Here is a 19,420-nt window from a genome sequence, read left to right on the forward strand (position 1 = left end):
GCTTTAACCTGGGTTAGAATCCTGACCCTCCCCCTCTTAGTCATGAAGCCCCCAAAAGTTTTCATCCAGTGTTTTCAGTAGAGCGGGGGACCAGGATAGTCTTGTTGGCAGGCATCTTGTGCTCGTTTTCTTTATTTCTGCCATTTTGGAATGAGGTCTCCCCTTTCACCATGGAAGAGCTGCAACACCACACCTCACACTCCTCAAAAATTAAAATAAAGTAGTCTCAGAATTTGAAGCCATATGGACTCAAACTGTCCAGCAGGCGAATCTGAAGAAAGAAAAGATTCTCCGCCCCTCCTCCAAAGAAAAGTGAGGCTTTGCTTCTTAGTCCTCCACAAGGAAAATTCCTACACCACTGCAGCTCTTGGGACAAAACCAGCTGACAGTACAATGAAAGAAACATCTGGAATTAAGTTACTTGTCTGTAGAGTAGCAAAAGCAACACAAAGCCCATTTTTCCAAGCAGGTCTGTCTGGACAACGGGGAAAGTAGGATCTTAATTACGGAGAGAAGGTGGAACAAATTACAGCCTCATCTATGCTGCGTCTAGAAATAATAGCTTTCCTTCACTTGCCAAACAGGCCTTTAGAAAACTCTTACAAGTTTTACATTTTCAAACAACAGGTGACAAAAATTAGGGATCTAGCTCATATGTAGGTATATTTACAGTACTGAACATATGCTCTTGGTACAAACTCTGTAAGTGAAGTATATTGTTATAAACAATTAATTTAATTTGGTCTATGAGAACAGTGCACACGTATATTTTTGCAATACATCTCATGTCTCCTGCAACCCTACATCAGCTACATTTGGATGGAGTTTGAACAGGTCAAACTGACCTTTGGAATCATGCCCACCTGAAAGGGTCAAGGGAAACAGTGACTGAACAAGCAAGACACTGAGTCCACCAGTTTGCCTCTTTGCAGTTTTACTGTCAACACAATTCTGACTTGCAAATTAAACTATTCCACAGATTGTAAACAGTATCAACTAGTTTATCATCCTCCTTTTCAGTTTTCCAGTTTTCCCAATCTCTACTCCCTCTGTACAGAAAGGATCTTGCCAGAGATTGAACGAGTTGCACAACGCTTTCTTTTTGCTGAAACATAAGCCAAGCCAGCAGTGTGCAACTTGGTTGTTCTTTGAAATTATTCTAACTGCTGCAGACAAATGTTCTTGTACTGTTCTATGGCATTTGAAAGGCGATAATGTCAATGAACATAAATTAAAAAAAAATAATTTTTATTTTATATATATATATATATTTTTTTTTTTTACAGGATATAAAGGGTGCCCTATTGACAGATAAAAGCTGACATTATTTTCAAACGTAGGGGACATGAATCCTGTAATATTTTATCACTATAACCTTATACTGAAGGCATCAAATAATTGTTGGAGCTGCAGAGAACAGGCTTTGCACACATGGCCTGCTCATAAGAACAAAGCAAATAGATCAGCACACAGCTTGATATGGGTATATGGCTAAACACAGCTAGTATGTCTGATTTTAGACCTAAACATTGTCTTTTAAACCTAAAGTGTTGTAGTTTGGGATTATCATTAAAATACACCTTTAAACAGAGGTTCAAAGTTTCATTTTTGTAATACAAAAGACGACATAATTTATATCGAAATAAACCCATCTCTGTAGACTTGCAGATTAAGATATGTACATTATCCAAAATCGTTGAACAATATTGAGACTCTGATAACTAATCTGTTGTTCTGTAGTGAGGAACTGCTTCTAAAAAAGTAAGTGGAAGGCTACATATAAGAAATTGAAGCTTATCAAAAGAAGTGAAATGCTTTTCCATATTTAAGTTTTTTCCCAGCATCAAAAATCTGTGAAAGCATGTGGTGGCCCCTAGTGGTTGTTTCTCCAATATCTCAAATTCATCACATGCTTCAGGATTACAAACTGTCTGACTCAGACACATCCAAATGCCAGAATACATTTTAAACCTAGCAGCTGGTGAGGTGATTTACAGCAAGACAAGCTAGGGAATGATAGAGTCACTATAGGCAGGAAAAGAGTTTACCTAGCCTTTCCTCCAGACAGCCAAACCCTTACTCCTCAGGTAACTTACTATAGATGCAGCATTGCTGTGTCTCTAGCAATCCCACTAGGTAAATAGAATTCAGTCCCCTTACTAGTGGTGCTTCTTCTCGAACGAATTCTGCAGTGCATCATTTTAAGCTACTGTTGCATACCACATCAGCATAGGGGCTGCCAGAGGGTGGAAAGGGCAGGGAAATGCAACAGCAGCAGTCTCCTACAAGCACCACTGGAATAGCTGGGGCAGGTGTAGGATTTTTAAAAGGGGAGGAAGGCATTTATCTCCTCACACAAGGGGAACGTATGGTACTATGCCAAAAGGGGATGCATAGTACTATACCAATACAGCATGTCCCAATAAGCTATGCCTCTTAAGCTCCTGACAGATATTAATTTAAAGCAGACAAATGATTTTGAGACCGGGGATCAGATTCCAATTATTCCACTGTTGCCAGTGCAGGGCAAGCCCGAGATCATGACACCCAACAAGCTGGGTGCCTGTCAATCAGCCGACTGTCAGCTTAGCCAGGGACCAAACCAAGGTGAGGAACTAGTGCTGGTGAGGTCCCCGCTTGGCTGACAATCATAGTTTCATAGTTTCTAGGGTCGGAAGGGACCTGAGATCATCTAGTCCGACCCCCCGCCATGGTTGGATCCAGTGACCGCACCATGGTCTCAAACTGGCCTCAGTGCAGTCCTGGACCCAGCTGGCCAGTTGCTCAGTATGGGGTTTAAGGTCCCCAGGTTAGGAAGCCATGGAGTGCCTTGGTTGGGCACTTTAACTCCTGTGCCAAGCAGCTCTAGAATCCTCTCTTTCCCACACTGGGCCTCTGGTGGGACCAAAAAATTAATCTGATTCTCAGCTACTGGCCAAACCTTAAATTTAGGGCACCACACAAAACACTCCTCATTTTATAGTGCCTTAAATTGGGTGCAAGTCTATTGTTTTCTTATTTATGCCACTGTGAACATGTTAATTGCCGCATAAATATAATGTGCAGAGGGGACCTTAGAGCAGGGATTAGCATGTGTAGAGCAGCCACAGCATCTTTCAGCATGGCATACCTGAGAGATCTTTTCAAAGTCCAGCACTATATAAAAAATAGCTGGCTTGAAGAAAATTGTATAACCCCCAGAATGGAATAAAATAAAACCGGGCCGGGGCATCAAGCATATGGACCACAGAGATTTGTTATCCACCCTCCAGAACTCTTGGAGGGCCTGGGAATTTTAGTGCGGTGGAGGGATGGTGCCACCACTACACTCTGGGGATGCATTTCAGTAGTAGTGGTGTGAATGGCAGTTGTATTAAGCCCTAGGCCTCCTTGAGGTAACACAACAGTGACAGCTCACCCTACTGCCAGAGGTAGGTCTGGATGCAGCCTGCAAGGAGCTCTGTAATCCAGATGCAGCCCAGGAGCTAACAACTCAGACCCCACTACTTAGGGTAACTTCTGAAGGACTTCAAAATAACGTTCAAGGTAGGGATTAGTTAAATGCAAGCTGTTTCATGCATCAGCAGTTAGGACCTATGATTTGTTGCTGACAATGCAGAATCCAGCTCTTCCCATATTTAGAAGCCGAGTTCTTCAAATCAAATGAAGTAGTGATGTTCATCCCTTACAGATTCAGATTCAGATTAAACTTCCCTTCAGAGCTTTTTCAGACAGTGTAAACTCATAAGGGAAAAACCTAGTTGATTCAATTCAGAGCTAAAACTACTACATAAGCAATTTAAACATTTTTTCACTTCTGGCTTGAAGTACAAGCTGAGAAGGCAGCACACAAAGTGTCTGCTACAGACAGATATTAGGCAACCTGTTCCATAAAATCAAAATTTAAAATGTACGTTTTTCTAATTTTTTTTAACCTCAATTTTCCAGTTTCATGATTAGATGCAATGGAATTCTTCTCTCCAAGTCTAAAGCGACACCATTTTGTTTTTTCAAACCAATGTGTTATCATTATTTCCGTAGAAGTTTACTTGGCACATTTCTGTGTACATGGCCCTGTAACAGACTTAGTACTGTAAACAGATGAATGCCTGCCAGCAAGTCTAAAATGGGAGGTGGTGTGAAGCAAAGACATCAACTTAGGTTATCTGACAACTCTTAGGCTATTTATAAAATTCACAAAAAGCATGTCAGAATAATTTTACAATGGCACCTGGACTAAATACTTAAGCATAGACCAAATTTTGTACAAGTGTACAGAATAAAAAGGGTTTTTTGCAACCAAACTGGAAAATAAAGATACAGAATAAATATAAAGATTAAATATTTTTTATTACTTCATTGGGTATTAAAGCAGTTTCCTATACCCACAATTTATAATTACAAATATTCTGTTTCAATGAATTTAAGATTGCTCATAAGGGCTTCTATTTATAAAAAAGCAGTCTAGCAGTTGTGTCAAACTGAAAACGTACTCAACTGAAAAGTTCATTTAAAATGTTGATTTAAGTAAGTTTTTCTGGGGCAGGGTTATATCATTACAAAACAAAAGTATGCAAACATGAACTGAATATTAAAATGATAATATAATTAATGGGCAAGGCCTCACACTTAAAGCTAAGACAGACAGGTGTGAAAGTAACCTTAAGTAACGATAGTTCAAGGGTAACCAATGACACCAACAATTCTGTTGAAAAACAAAACAAAGACCCCCCCATTGTCACTTTTAAATATATTTTTCATCAAAAAATATATGCTGTAAACATAACAGAACCATTTCCCAATTAGAGATGGAACCAAAGTAAAAGAGTTAGAGTAAAGGAATGTTTGTTGCAACTTGATTAGTTTAAACAGATTTGCTCTTGGTGGAGCCTTTCAGTTACCTTCTAAATTAAATCACATCACACATTAAGAAAAGATGCTATCTAAAAATTGTAGACAAAGTGAGTTTTCAAAAAGGGTCAAATATCACACCAATGCTCTCAGATATGCAGACTGTATAAGCGCAATTATTACAAGTTAACTCAATTAACTTATTCAAATAGTGCTAGGCAAATCACTCTTCTAAAATAAACATTCTCTCTTCTAATTTTCAAGAGCTAAAGCTATACCTTGGAAAGGAATTTTTCCTCACAAGAAATTTCTAGCCAACATAGACAATAAGACTCTGCAACATTTCAACTCAATTAGATTTTGTTTTAATGAAATGGGCATTTCTTAAATCAAACATCATAGCTGTTACCTACAAAATAACGCATGTTTCATTTTGGTGGTCACACAAATCCAAGTTGAGCTGTAAATAGGAATCAAAGTAGTATGCTGCAGTATTAAAATATCTAAAAATAGATATTAAATGTTTTACTTCAACTTTTCGATACTTCTTAGAGATCTTGGAAAATGTGGTATTTCTGGAACAGCATCTCTCACCAAAATTATAAAAACTGGCAGGTAGAATTCATTGTCTCAGTGATCCTCAGTAGGTGGAATTTTGATTCAGTAGGTGGAAGTCACCGACTGATATCTCATCACACTAAAGGTTTAAAAAAAGTGTTCAACGTTGTTTAAAAAGTGTTGTGGCCCCCTAAATATTTGAAGGCAAACTTCCTTAGTCAAAATAGTTTCAAAAAGAGTTTCACAAAACAATACGACAGCAATAATCAAAAAGCATGAATTGTATTTCTGCATCAGTGAAATCTCTAGCACTGAAGGGCTTTTCAGAGTAAAAAGCAGATTCTTTGGGGACATTAGTCAATTAACTTAATAAAACTCAGTTTTACGAGGATTTGTCCTTCCTGCTACGAGGCGAGTCTGCTCCATTTGAGGTTACTGTTCCATTTACTCCATTTTCTAGGAACGAAAAAACAAAACAAAAACACCACACATTGATTTATTTTTCAATCAGAACACCACACTTCACAATTTCATTACTTTAAGTAGTTTTTAACCAAAACATGCAGCCTTAATTTTATTCTTCCAAATATTACTCTGCTAAATGCTTTCTTTATTAAGACTTTCATAATGAAGCAAATGTGAGCATTTAAAAAAAAAAAGTGTAAAGACTGACATTTATTCTCAAAATTAGTATCCCAGACTGCTTAAGATAACCAGGAGGTGATTTTTTACCATGTAAATTAGACTGAGGTTAAAATCCAAATTCAACTAAGTTGTAGAAAGATATAGTTCTTTATAGCAAAGTAAGATACCCAACTCCCTTACATGGCAGTGACACACGAGAAGAGTAAAACCATAAAATACAACAGTGGTTCTCAACCTTTTCCAGACTCAAGGAACCCCTCAGAAAGTGCCAGCTCTTCTTAGCTTTCACTCATTCATTGACTATAGGAAAATAGAGCAATTCTATCACAAAGAACTCAAAAGGTTTGCAATGCTTTGGATGCCTACTTGAACTCTCTGGGTTCATCTTTCAAATCATGTATATTTGTTTGCACACCTGTCAGTCCCAACATTGTGTGGCACCTCACTGCACCATTCAAAAGGTCTTACACCTGCAGACACTGGTTGAGAATCGCTGCAATATATGATAAACACAGTAACTTTTACTTTCTGGTCTACAGTCTGCTGGCAACTTACCATGCACCAGAATTTCCTTCCTCCCTCGCTCCCTCCCTCTTTTAAAGTATGCAGCCTGATACATAAAAATCTTTCAGAACATCCAGGTGTTCCACAGCAGTCCAGCTTGGTGCATGTGTGTATATGTGAGAGAGTACACACAAGACAGACCATATACCACCTTTGTCTTTCCTTTTCCCAGAGTTTCAGAGGACACCATGAACTGCTTCAGCCACTGATGCAGTCTCATGGTATCTATACTGTTTTCAGGATTTCTAAGTTAGTTTGTAATGGTAGTCCCTTCATAATGTAAGATACTGCTTACAAAAGCTTCTCTCTCTCTGATTTAGTCCAAGGTGCAACTTCACTCTGCCTTCTGCTTGCAGTGCAATTTAAGGGCCGCTACATGGCACAGGCTAACAAGATTATTCCCTAGGCTGGGAAAGGTGGTGAAGAGCTGGTTTCATCCAAGGCAGTTACAGCAGCACAACTGAAGATTTGGGCAAGATATTCACCCCATTCAGAGGATTACAAAAAATTCACAACACAATTATTTTCTTTTTTTTTTAAAAAAAGAAAAGAACTTTAAGCATCTTCAAAAGTTACTGTTCTGTAGCATATGAAAGATTGAAGGTAGACAGTGCTTTACACCAAGAGAGATGCACTGGCAGTAACCAGGAATAACTTGTAAAAAACATTTTTAACCTCATCACTTGCAAGTAATGTACCCTTCCTAAATTTACACTGAGAACTCTTCTACCACATCACTATACACATATCTACAAAGCATATTTTATTAACAATGTTTTTCCATCAGCTTTACTCTCAACAGACCTTCTTTAAAATGTGAAGTGCTGTGGAAAGTTGCAAAAACGTTAGTCTATTGTAAAACTAGTACATCACTAGTAAATTTCTTAAAAATGTATCTTGTTCTGTGACTTCATAACAAAGCCACAAGCGCATCTGACACTTGCTAACGCTAAATAGCAGAACTGGATGCCTGACAAGTGCTTAATTAGCCTGTTTAAAGAAAGCCACAATTTTTTTTTTTTAAAGAATAAACAGGTGACAAATATTACTTCCTCATATTTTTTCCTTCTTGAAAATAGCTGAAATGCTTTCTTATAAGTATTCCAAGTTTTTAGTCAAGAACATATATGCAAGTTCCATCCTTACACTGAAAAAGTTCTACGCATAATCAGCACTACCAACAGCAGCAGGTATATTTAATCCCAGTAACTGTATCCATACATTGATCCTCGAGTTTTTTTTGGATGCAGTTTAGGTTTTCAACAAGCACTTTATCATCTGATTTCAGATGAACATTCAAATCCGAACTGGTTAGACCACACTACCATAGTGACTACGTAGTCCCATAGCGGCTTACTCTGTTCACTAGAGGCCAGGAGTAAATGATGGCAAAACAAAAAAAGTGAGAGTAATCTGCAGTCTAACCTGGAAACACAATACTGGGAACCACCCCATATTACCCAGATATGTCGCACAATTTCCTTAACTCAATTCAGTGGAAAGTTTACACAAGCACCACATGTTACTAAGACCCCATAAATCAGGGCTGTCCAATTGGCAGTGGCCTCTAGGCTTCTGCTGAACTAGTGCTCCCCTTACTGCTTTTGATGCAGTGGTGGTCTGGAGTCTCTGAGCTCCCTGGCTCCTGCTCCCACTCTTGGGGGTGAGGCAGGGTGATGCAGTGGGAGGGGCCTGGGGTACCCTTGTTAGGGAGGCGGGGAGAGGACTGGCCTATTCATATTGAGTACCCAGCAAGGGGCAGTGGCAAAGGGGGAGATGTATGCAGCTGGGAGGCTAGCATGCCCATGCTACACATGCAGTGTAGGAGGGCTTGGGTTGCCTATGCTGCAGTGACACGTTGCATGCCCAGCCAGAAGAGGCTGCACATATGATGAAGGGAGCTGTCTACATGGCAAGCTGCCCATGCAGTATGTGGTCCTTGGTTGTAGAGAAGTTGGATGTCATTGCCACGAACCCATCTGGCTACAAGACAAATGACTTAAAAAGAACCCACGCAAAAATCAGCTCAGCTTATTACCACCATATGTAAGATTTCAAATTCTACAGGTAACCTTCATAAATAAGACTATCAGGCATGACATTTGATGCATATAAGCATAAAAGAACAAACTTTCCTTGCTATGTGCCTAAGCCACCTTTTTCTTCAGAACAGAACTAAGACTGAAAACAATGCTAATTTCTGGGCTTTTAAGAAATCTTTTCTCTGTAACTTTCAAATATAAAATCCCATCTAAATTAAATTGGCAGAGGACTTCTAGGGCATATGCAGTATCTTGATTTTTGGTTTGTTCCCCAAAAATATAATTAGGTGCATCTCTACATTTTCTCTTGACATGAATATTCACCTACTGGTTCATATCAATTTCAAAGGAATTTCACCTCTCCAAAGTCAGCCAAGTTATACAAATTTAAATTGCTTATTCATGTGATTGAAGAGTCAGTTAAAAAAAGTCACTGAAATGAGTCAGGTGAAGATTCTTTAAATTTAACTTGAAAGTTTGTGCTATTGTAACATTTAGTTTTTTACAATTAAATTATAATAAAAATACTAATACTGAAAGAGAATCTTATTTGAATGCTGAAAAGCCTGGGGAAAAAAAGAATATAAAAATGAAGGCTCTAATCCCAACAGATTCTCAAAATATGCACACAACTCTCAAAATCAAAAACAATTGCTACATTGTCACTTAAGAATTGCTAGTTAAGAAAAGCATTAAGAAGCTTATACTTTCAATACATTAAAAACAAACACACAAGGCCAACAAGTAACTTTGTTAAACACTGACCAACTTTTTAAGAACAAGCAACTTGCTTTCGGTTGCTTTTTTGAGCACCTAAAGAAACACCCGAGTTATTTAAGAACACAATTTCCGTTTACTTTACACTGCAAAGGCTGATAGAGAATATACCTTAATTCAGTGATTTTCAACCTTTTTAGGTTCAAGGCACCCCTTAGAAAATGGCAGCTCTTACCTTTCACTCATTTTTAACTACAGAAAAATAATAGAACAATTCTTCTGTTGCAAAGAGCTCAAACCACAACAGACCCAAATGTCTTTACTACTATTTCCTATTTGAAATTGCAGGGTTTATCTTGTGAATCATATCTGCACGCTTACTATGCAGTGTTAGCACTGTTATGCTGCACTGCCCCTGAAAGGATCTTAAAGTACTCCTGACATCTACAGCAGCCTGGTTGAAAACTGCTGCCCCAGTCAAAACATTTAGTATTCATAACTTGTACAAGCCAAGTATAACAGAAAGCAGCCATGGCTGGAAATCCAGTACAGACTGCAATTAATAGTATTACCATAGCACCTGGAAATCCCAAATCAGTAACCAGATCCCACTGTGCTAGATATCAAGTTCAGGATCCTGAGGAAAAGAATGATGGAGACCAGCAGAGTAAGGACCCTGGACTCCAGAAAAGCAGACGTTTTACTTGTTCTGTGAACTCATGGGCAGGATCCCCTGCGAAGCTAGTCTGAGGGGGAAAGGAGCCCAGAAGACCTAGCTGTATTTTAAAGAAGCCTTACTGAGAGTGCAGGAACAAACCATCCTGATGTGCAGAAAGTCTGGCAAGTATGGCAGAAGACCAGTTTGACTAAGCAGGGAACTCTTCACTAAACTAATTCACAAACAGGAAGCTCATATGAAGTGGTAACTTGAACAAACTAGGGAAGAGTATAAGAGTATTGCTCAGGCATGAAGAAATTAAGTCAGGAGGCCCAAAGCACAATTGGAGTTGCAGCTAGCAAGGGATGAGAAGGGTAACAAGGAGGTTACTGACATACTTGTAGAAATCAACAGGAAGATCAGGCAAAGTATGGGTCCCTGATAGAATGGGAGAGGCAACCTAGTGACACAGGATGCAGAAAAGGATGAAGTGCTCAATGCCTTTTTCACCTCAGTCTTCACAGGCAAGGTCAGCTCCCAGACCACTGCATCTGAGAGCACAGTTTGAGGAGGTGAGCAGCCAACAGTAGCAAAAGAACAAGATCCAGGGAACTACAGACCAGTCAGTCTCACCTCAGTCCCTGGAAAAATAATGGAGCAGATCCTCAAGAAATCCATTTCTAAGCACTTGGAGGAGAAGGTGGCGATTAGGAACAGTTAGCATGAATTCACCAGGGGTGTGCTTGACCAACCTGTCTCCTCTGATGAGGTGACTGGCTTTGTGCATGTGGGGAGACCAGTGGATATGGTGTGATTTTAGCAAGGCTTTTGATATGGTCTCCCACAAGATTCTCGCAGGCAAGCTAAAGAAGCACAGCCTGGGTGAATGGACTGTAAGGTGGATAGAAAACTGGCTGAAGCATCAGGCTCAGAGGGTAGTAATCAAGAACTTGATGTCTAATCGGCACCCAGGATCAAGTGGAGTGCTCCAGGGGTCGGTCCTGGGGCTGGTTTTGTTTAGTGTCTTCATCAGTGATCTGGAACATAGCACAGAGTACACCCTCAGCAAGTCTGCAGATAACACCAAGCTGGCGGGGAACAGTAGATAGGCTGGAGCATAGGGCTAGGATCAGAGTGACCTAGACAAACTGGAGGATTGGGCCAAAAGAAATCTTATGAGGTTCAATGAGGACAAGTGCATAGACCTGCACTTAGGACAATCCCATGTACCAGTACAGCCTGGGGGCTGACTGGCTGGGCAGCAGCTCTGCAGAAGAGGACCTGGGGGTTACAGTGGACAATAAGCTGAATATGAGCCAGCAGGAGCCAATATGAGCCCTTGTTGCCTAGAAGGCTAAACGGCATACTGGGCTGCATTGGTAGGTATGCTGCCAGTAGGTCAAGGGAAGTGATTATTCCCCTCTATTCAGCACTGGCAAGGACACATCTAGAGTACTGTGTTCAGTTTTGGGCCCCCCACTACAGAAAGGATGTGGACAAATTGGAGAGAGTTCAGCAGAAGGCAATGAAAATGGTGAGGGGGCTGGGGCACATGACTTCTGAGGAGAGGCTGAGGGAACTGGGCTTATTTAGTCAAGAGAAGACTGAGGGGGGGGGATTTAATAGCAGCCTTCAACTACTTGAAGGGGGTTTGAAATAGGATGGAGCTGGACTTCTCAGCGGTGACAGATGACAGAACAAGGAGCAATGGTCTCAAGTTGCAGCAAGGGAAGTTTAGGTTAGATATTAAGAATTTTCTGAGTAGGAGGGTAGTAAAACATTGAAACAGGTTACCCAGTGAGGTCGTGGACTCTATCCTTGGAAGTTTTTAAAGTCTAGCTAAACAAAGCTTTGGTTGGGATGATCTAGTTGGGGTGGTCCTGCTTTGAGCAGGGGATTGGACTAGATGACCTTCTGAGGTCTCTTCCAACCCTAATTTTCCATGATATTGTATAACCAGGACAAAAACTATGGTCCCTGAATTTCAGGTGTCTGAGTTGTCATTTGGTTCTCCAAACCCCTGATTTCTCCTGGAATTAATACCATCAGCTTCAGACCAAACTTCAGAATAAGGGGTCTGGAAACACCAAGACACCAGGTGAAATAGCTCAAAGTACCTTGAGCTATTACAGTAGATTGCAGCTACTTTTCAGCTCTAGATAATTTAAACATCTTAAATATTTTATTTTATTAAATTATTTCATTTCTTGAATGTCCCTTCTTTTAGTGATGTAGTGAGCAAATTGGATAATTTAAAGTTATAACTCAGGAGAAAAAAGTATGCATCTCATCTTTCATACTCCTCTGGCAAAAAAGCATAGCTGTAACTTACAAGCCAGATATACCCTAAACAAGTTTACACGTACATACTCTTGATTAATCTGTTTACAAAGGTTGTTTTGAAGGTTCAGAATAGTGCAAGCAAATTCTTCTCTCTTAAGACGATGTTATCACTATTTCAATTCCAATAAAACTAGTCTGACACACATATGCATACCTGTCATGATGTCAGACTGCTTCCCAACCTCCCTGAAGAGTTTGGTAGACACAGAATGATCAGAGGTCAGGAAAACAGATCTTACGATGACAGGATGAGAGTCATGGGGCTCTTTAGCCTGCAAAACCACAGGTTCAGGGGTGATCTCACCCTCCTGCTCAACGCAAATAATTATGACGTCATAGGGATAACATAGACCTGGTGGGACTCCACCCATGACTGGACCACGGGTATTATTGGCTATACCCTGTACAGGAGGGATCGAGTAGATAAAAGGGGCGGGGCTGTAGCTCTCTATGTTAAGGAAAGCTACACATCCCTGCAAGCTGACCTAGGCAACCAGGGTAGATGACTGGAGACCCTCTGGGTTAAAATCTGTGGGGAACATGGCAGAGGGGACACAACAGTGCGAGTCTACCACAGACCTCACACCCAAAGTCCTGAGTTTGACCAGGAGTTTGCCTGGGAACTGGCTGAGGCCACATGCTCCGGGACCATGGTTGTCATGAGTGACTTCAATTACCCGGACATCTCATGGGAGGATCACTCAGCAAAATCTGAGCAGTCGTAAAGCTTCCTCTCGTGCATGGATGACCTCTACCTGACGAGAGGCACCGGGGGGGTGAGGCTGTTTCTCTTGTACCTGGGAACCAAGCGGGGTTGGAGTAGGGTGGGGCCAGACCCCAACCTCCCAGAGGAAGGTGCAGAGGGGCCCAGAGGAGCTCTGTTTGACCTCGTACTGGCTACGGGGGATGACCTAATTGGCGACCTAGTGATCAATGGGAAGCTGGGCGACAGCGACTACAAGCTGATCACCTTCACCATCTGCCGTAAAGCTGGCAAGTCAGTCAGCAACACAGAAGTCCTTGACTTCTGAAAAGCCAACTTTAACTCAGGAGCCTGGTCAGTGAGGCCCTAAGGGACCATGACCCCAGGGAGAGGGGAGTCCAAGAAGCGTGGTTGCTCCTCAAGGGAGCGATCCTCAATGCACAAGCTAAGTCTATTCCATCTCGGAGGAAAGGCAGCAAAAGTGCACAGCAGCCCCCCTGGCTCTCCAGGGACCTAGCAGACCTCCTGAGGCTAGAAAGAAAGGCCTGCAAAGGATGGAGGATAGGATTCACCTCCAAAGAGGATTATTCTGCACTGGTCCAGTCCTGCAGGGAGACAACCAGGAAAGCCAAGGCTGCAACTGAACTCGAACTAGCTTCGAGCATCAAGGACAACAAAAGTCCCTTTTCAGATATGTGGGGAGCCGGAGGAAAAGCAAGGACAACATTGGACCCTGCTGAACCAGATGGGGCAACTGACAACTGACGCCCAGGAAAAAGCCAACCTATTAAATGGGTACTTTGCGTCAGTCTTTCATCATGGGACGCCCATGCCCGCTATGGGACAGGGAGGTCTGGGTGAGGGAGATCCCCTGCCCTCCATTAATGCTGACCTCATGAAGGACCATCTTGAGAAGCTGGATATCTTCAAGTCAGCCGGCCCTGACAATCTACACCCCACGGTACTCAAGGAGCTGGCGAGCATCATAGCTCAGCCTCTGGCATGGATCTTTGAAAACTCCTAGCAGTCTGGTGTAGTGCCTGAAGACTGGAAGAAGGCCAATGTGGTGCTGATCTTCAAGAAAGGGAAGAAAGTGGATCTGGCTAACTACAGGCCCATCAGCCTGATTTCTATCCTGGGGAAGATCTTAGAAAAGTTTATTAAAGAGGCCATCCTTAATGGACTGGCTGACGCTGACATCCTGAGGGATAGCTAGCACGGGTTTGTTGCAGGTAGGTCTTGCTTGACCAATCTCATTTCCTTCTATGACCAGGTGACCTATCACCTGAACAAGGGAGATGAGATTGATGTCATATATCTTGACTTCAAAAAAGCCTTCAATCTGGTATCCCATGATCACCTCTTGGCGAAAATGGCCAATCGTGGCCTTGGGTCCACCACGATCCACTGGCTGGTAGAACTGGCTCTGTGGTTGGACCCAGAGGGTAGTAATTGATGGCAGTAACTCACCATGGTGTCCTGTGACCAGTGGGGTCCCCCAAGGCTCTGTCCTTGGACCCATATTGTTCAACATCTTCATTAATGATGTGGACATTGGAGTCAGGAGTGGACTGGCCAAGTTCGCCGATGACACCAAACTTTGGGGCAAAGCATCCACGCCAGAAGATAGGCGGGCGATCCAGGCTGACCTGGACAGGCTCAGAAAATGGAGGGACAAGAACCTGATGGTGTTTAACACTGAAAAATGCAAGGTTCTCCACCTTGGGAAGAAAAACCTGCAGCATCCTTATAGGCTCAGCAGTGCTACGCTGGCTAGCACTACGGAAGAAAGAGACTTGGGGGTCATCATTGACCACAAGATGAACATGAGCCCGCAATGCGATGCTGCGGCTAGTAAAGCGACCAAAATGCTGGCTTGCATCCATAGATGCTTCTCAAAACAAATCCCGGGACATCATTCTCCCCTTGTTCTCGGCCTTGGTGAGGCCGCAGCTGGAGTACTGCATCCAGTTTTGGGCTCCACAATTCAAAAAGGATGTGGAGAAGCTTGAGAGAATGCAGAGGAGAGCCATGCGCATGATCAGAGGTCAGGAAAAAAAGACCTTACGATGACAGGCTGAGAGCCATGGGGCTCTTTAGCCTGGAAAAGTGCAGGCTCAGGGGTGACCTGATGGCCACCTATAAGTTTACCAGGGGTGACCACCAGGATCTGGGGGAATGTTTGTTCACCAGAGCGCCCCAAGGGATGATGAGGTTGAATGGTCATAAACTACTACAAGACTATTTCAGGCTGGACATAAGGAAGAATTTCTTTACTGTCTGAGCCGCCAAGGTCTGGAACAGCCTGCTATCGAAGGTGATTCAAGCACCTACATGGAACACCTTCAAGAGCAAATTAGATGCTTATCTTGCTGGGAGCCCATGACCCCAGCTGACTTCCTGCCCTTTGGGTGGGGGGCTGGACTCAAACTTCCGAGGTCCCTTCCATCCCTAATATCTATGAAATCTATGAATAACTTGCATGGCTCCTATGTTCTCAAAGAGCAAATTTACAGTAGTTCAACTGTGAAGCTAACACAAAAATACCTGTTAACATTTTAATTTTATATTTTTAAACAACATAAAAGTTATTTTTTAAAATATATGGGATTAATAAATTTTATAACTTCATGAGAATTACATAAATGACACATTAATTTATCAGTATTCAGATATATGCAAGTCTGATGAACAGTCTCTTGGCCCATGAGATGGGTGAAAGCACATGCTTAAGGAAGGATTTGAAAATTCTTGAATAGCTAGAAATTATAGATGTACCTTTTACATAAGCAATTGGAAGACATTCAGTGAGTATCTGAAAGCTCGTTTTTAGATACTTGGGTAATATTTTATATAATTTGGTTTGTAAAACAGCGAGACCAGTTTCAAAGTTTTTTTCCTTGCAATTAATCACTTTCACCAACCAACACTGCCTCAAGCACCACTAAGATTAATCTATCATTAATAGCATTTTACCCAATTATGCCAGATAAACTTTTGTGTTTGCTGAAGCTCTTTGAAGACTAAAAGTGAACTGAACCCACACAATACAAACCTCTCTCTTTTTTGGAGGGCTTTCCTTTGGCTGTTACAAACTTCTTTTTCTGTGACTGGGGTTGAGAAGAAGAATGTTCTCTCCACCTTCTAAGTTGAAAATTGATGAATTTCCACATCATAAAGGCTTGAGTTGCACATATTGATGCCAGTACACCGATCCTACAAAAGAGAGGGTGGCCACAATAGAGAGAACCATGTAAACATGTCAAACAAAAGCATGGCCAACAATTTTGTCAAGTTTCCCAAAAATAAGTAAAATAGCCTGATTATGTGCATTTGTCAAAATATGGGCCTCAGGCATATTGAAAGGAATGCTTTCAAAAGACAAGTTACAAATTCTTTCCAACAGGCCACTCAGACATACCGCTTTCTATGGCTGTTATGCTGCTATGTTCCCCTTATGATTCCATATTATTTATGCATAATAAAAAAATAAAAATATCATGATAGCCACAATGCAATTTCTCAAACAACCCAAGAGAGTTAAAGTTTTATTTCCTTTCTGTCAATTTAAAATTTCCCTTTCCCCTTCTGCTTTCCCATTTCTTCCTTTTCTTGTACTCTCTAAAAGTCTGCTGTGCACCCCAGTTTGAGAAACGGTGATCTATGTAAATTGGATTTTCCTCCCCTCTCCAGAAACACAAGCCAGTCTGGTGCCAATTTGTTTACTTCCTTACATATCTTAATGGTGACCAGAAATGAGAACAAGTACAAATAAGGATACAGGGCTTAATACAGAGCAAAATGAGATACCTAAAAGTTGATATTGCCTGGAGTTTGCAATCTGGGAAGCAGCCACAGCTCTGTGGCATGCTCTCTCCCTTTCCCACAATGCCAAATAATAAAATCCTCAAGACTAGTATGGGGTTATGGTTTGGGGAAAATGAGTAGATTACACTGCAACAAACAATCCTTCTCCTTACTGCTGTGACATTATTCCATACTGTAACTCAGACCCCAGAATAAGTTCCTTTTTGAGGGCTAGGGATCCTGGTTTTCCATTTCCCACAGAAAAACAGAGAAAACCATGGATTTCCCCTTTTTATCAGAGAAAAATGCAGATTTCCCCTTTTTATCAGAGAATCCCACCAATTCCCTGCTTTTGCAAACAGCTCTGCAGGCTGGTTGAGCTCCAGCCTGCAAGAGCTGTTTGCAAGTAGGGCGGGAAACCCCCAGCTCTGCCCAGAGGGGCGGAAGAAGGGCAAAGCTGGAGGATCCATCAGCCACAGCTCCGCTCAGATCAGCTTCACACTTTGCTCCTGGAGCCTGAGGTAAGCGGGGCTTGAAGGATGCTGGAGGCCCCTCTGGTTGGGCTGGGCAGGGGGAGGGGAAGGGGCAGGAGCCATCCCTGCCCCCACCAGAGCAGGCGGCAGCAGTGGGAAAAAGCCAGCTCCATGCTGGTTCTGCTGCAGCTGCCTGCTGTTGGGGGCAGGGAGCTGCAGACTTGGGCTCCTGGCCCCATAGCCCTGGCTAGGGGCCACCTCCAGCAGAGCTGGGGGGCTGCAAGGGGCTTTTAAAATTTTTAATAATGGATTTTGTGGTTTTTAAAATCAGAGAAAGCCAGGATCCCTGCTGATGGCAATTAAAACTGGAAGGTCAGGCAGACTGTACAGCAACTTTTAGGATACAACAACAGCGTGGGCCTTCACCAAACTACCTTATCGTGGCCGTAAGGAAACAATCTCAGCAAGTGATGGGGATACTCTAGGCCTCTGCTGTAAAGTCCTTATGTTTATGGATATTTACAAATACCTAAAGCTGCAGTCAAGATTTATCAATACCAAGATCTGAAAATGCTACAGCTCATTTTCCTAGGTAAGCAAAAAATGCATGCCTCTTTGCCCTGGCAAGCTGGGCAAACTCCATGTTGCAACTTTATTTCTTGGATCTTACCAAATTTTTTCTTTCAGCACAGCACAGGCTACAGCTCTGTTAAGTCATGATGCCAATAAATTGATTTTAAAATAGTTAAGAAACTAAGTTTTTTTTTTTTTTTTTAAAATATGAAATGGTAATTTTAAGCCTACAAGTGCTCTTCTCTGCCATGACAACCAACATTATGATTTGTTGTAGTACAGAGATTCTTCAGTTATTAACTTTTGCTGAAAGTTACATGCATGCCTTATTACTTTACTTTAGGAGCTACAAATCTGATGTTTACAGAGTTCAGATTAATAACCCATATTTCTAGCCTGACTATAATATGCTCCATAAAATGCAAGGTAGATATAAAAGCAATGTTTAAAATTTAAATTTTACAGTACCTGAAACCTAGCACATTAAAGTTTCCAGTACTGAAATCCAGCACCTGATTCTCTGCTCTAGCCAGACCAAAGCCAACAGTGAGGACAGAGAGAATCAAGGTCAAAAGTCTCCCCAAAACGAAAAGAACAGCCCACACTGAAAACCTGGAGTGAAAAAAATATCATGCATCAGTAAGTTTATAAATTTATCATTTTGACTGGGTCCCAGACTATGTCTTCCTGTTTATTCCCATTACTTCAGAATCCATTTACAGTTGAGAAGGATAATGAAACTTTAAAAGATCAATACTCACATAAGGTATTATATTACTTTCAATGCACACAGAATACTTTATATTTATTTACACATTTACTAGAATAAAAAGTTGTAGTCACTGCGAAAGTTTAAATATTATTGGAAGGAATACATCATATAATCTTAAAGAAAATAAGTGGTGTTCAAAACACAAATTTAGGTTTAAACAGTAGTATTGTTTATTAAGGCAGGATTTTAAGTGTAAATGAATGGAAGGTTAAGCAAGTCCTAATTGAATCAATTTTAATTGTTAAGCAGACACACAGACTTCCTGTTAAACGCATACACACAAGCCTTGTGGGTCAATAAAGAAGTTATAAGGGTTTAAAACTGTAACTACTTACCCTTTCTGATATTTTTCATCACTAAAATAGAAGAGGCGGGAGATGTGGAAGAGGAATTCAACAAAGTAATGTAACACCAAAAGAACAAGTCCAAGATGAGTCAAGCTAAAAAACAAAAGCAAACCAAATATTTAAACCATTTTACAATCTATTTAAGTTCACAGATAAATCCAATGGAAGTAAGCTAAAAAAAAGACTGACTTACTTCAAAATATAGGCTCCAGCAATATGAAAAAGATAAAGTCCAATATAGACTAGCTGGCGAGGGATGTCTTCCTATTAAGCAGAAAGAAAATTAGATGTGCAATGTTATCACATTCACTATTTCAGATCCCTGCTCTACGCTGTTCAGACACCTCGGCTGCTTGAGGATATTAGC

The 19,420-nt window shown here is 41.3% G+C and overlaps 1 protein-coding gene across 2 annotated transcripts in view; it reads right to left on the minus strand.

The window, feature by feature from the left end:
- Positions 1–4,331: 4,331 nt before the first annotated feature.
- TRAM1 (translocation associated membrane protein 1) overlaps positions 4,332–19,420 on the minus strand; it is a 32,204-nt gene continuing 17,115 nt past the window's right edge. For both annotated transcript variants that reach the window (XM_019549072.1, XM_019549063.1), the window contains exons 7-11: positions 19,247–19,317; positions 19,042–19,146; positions 18,403–18,546; positions 16,137–16,297; positions 4,332–5,865 (exon numbers count right to left, since the gene is read on the minus strand). In XM_019549072.1, coding sequence (XP_019404617.1) covers positions 5,792–5,865; positions 16,137–16,297; positions 18,403–18,546; positions 19,042–19,146; positions 19,247–19,317 — 555 coding nt within the window. In that variant the 3' untranslated portion in view covers positions 4,332–5,791. The remainder of the gene's footprint in view (positions 5,866–16,136; positions 16,298–18,402; positions 18,547–19,041; positions 19,147–19,246; positions 19,318–19,420) is intronic.

The sequence above is a fragment of the Crocodylus porosus genome, unplaced genomic scaffold (genome assembly GCF_001723895.1).
Source record: "Crocodylus porosus isolate Cpor-Errol unplaced genomic scaffold, CroPor_comp1, whole genome shotgun sequence".
In the NCBI taxonomy this organism is placed as follows: Eukaryota; Metazoa; Chordata; order Crocodylia; family Crocodylidae; genus Crocodylus; species Crocodylus porosus.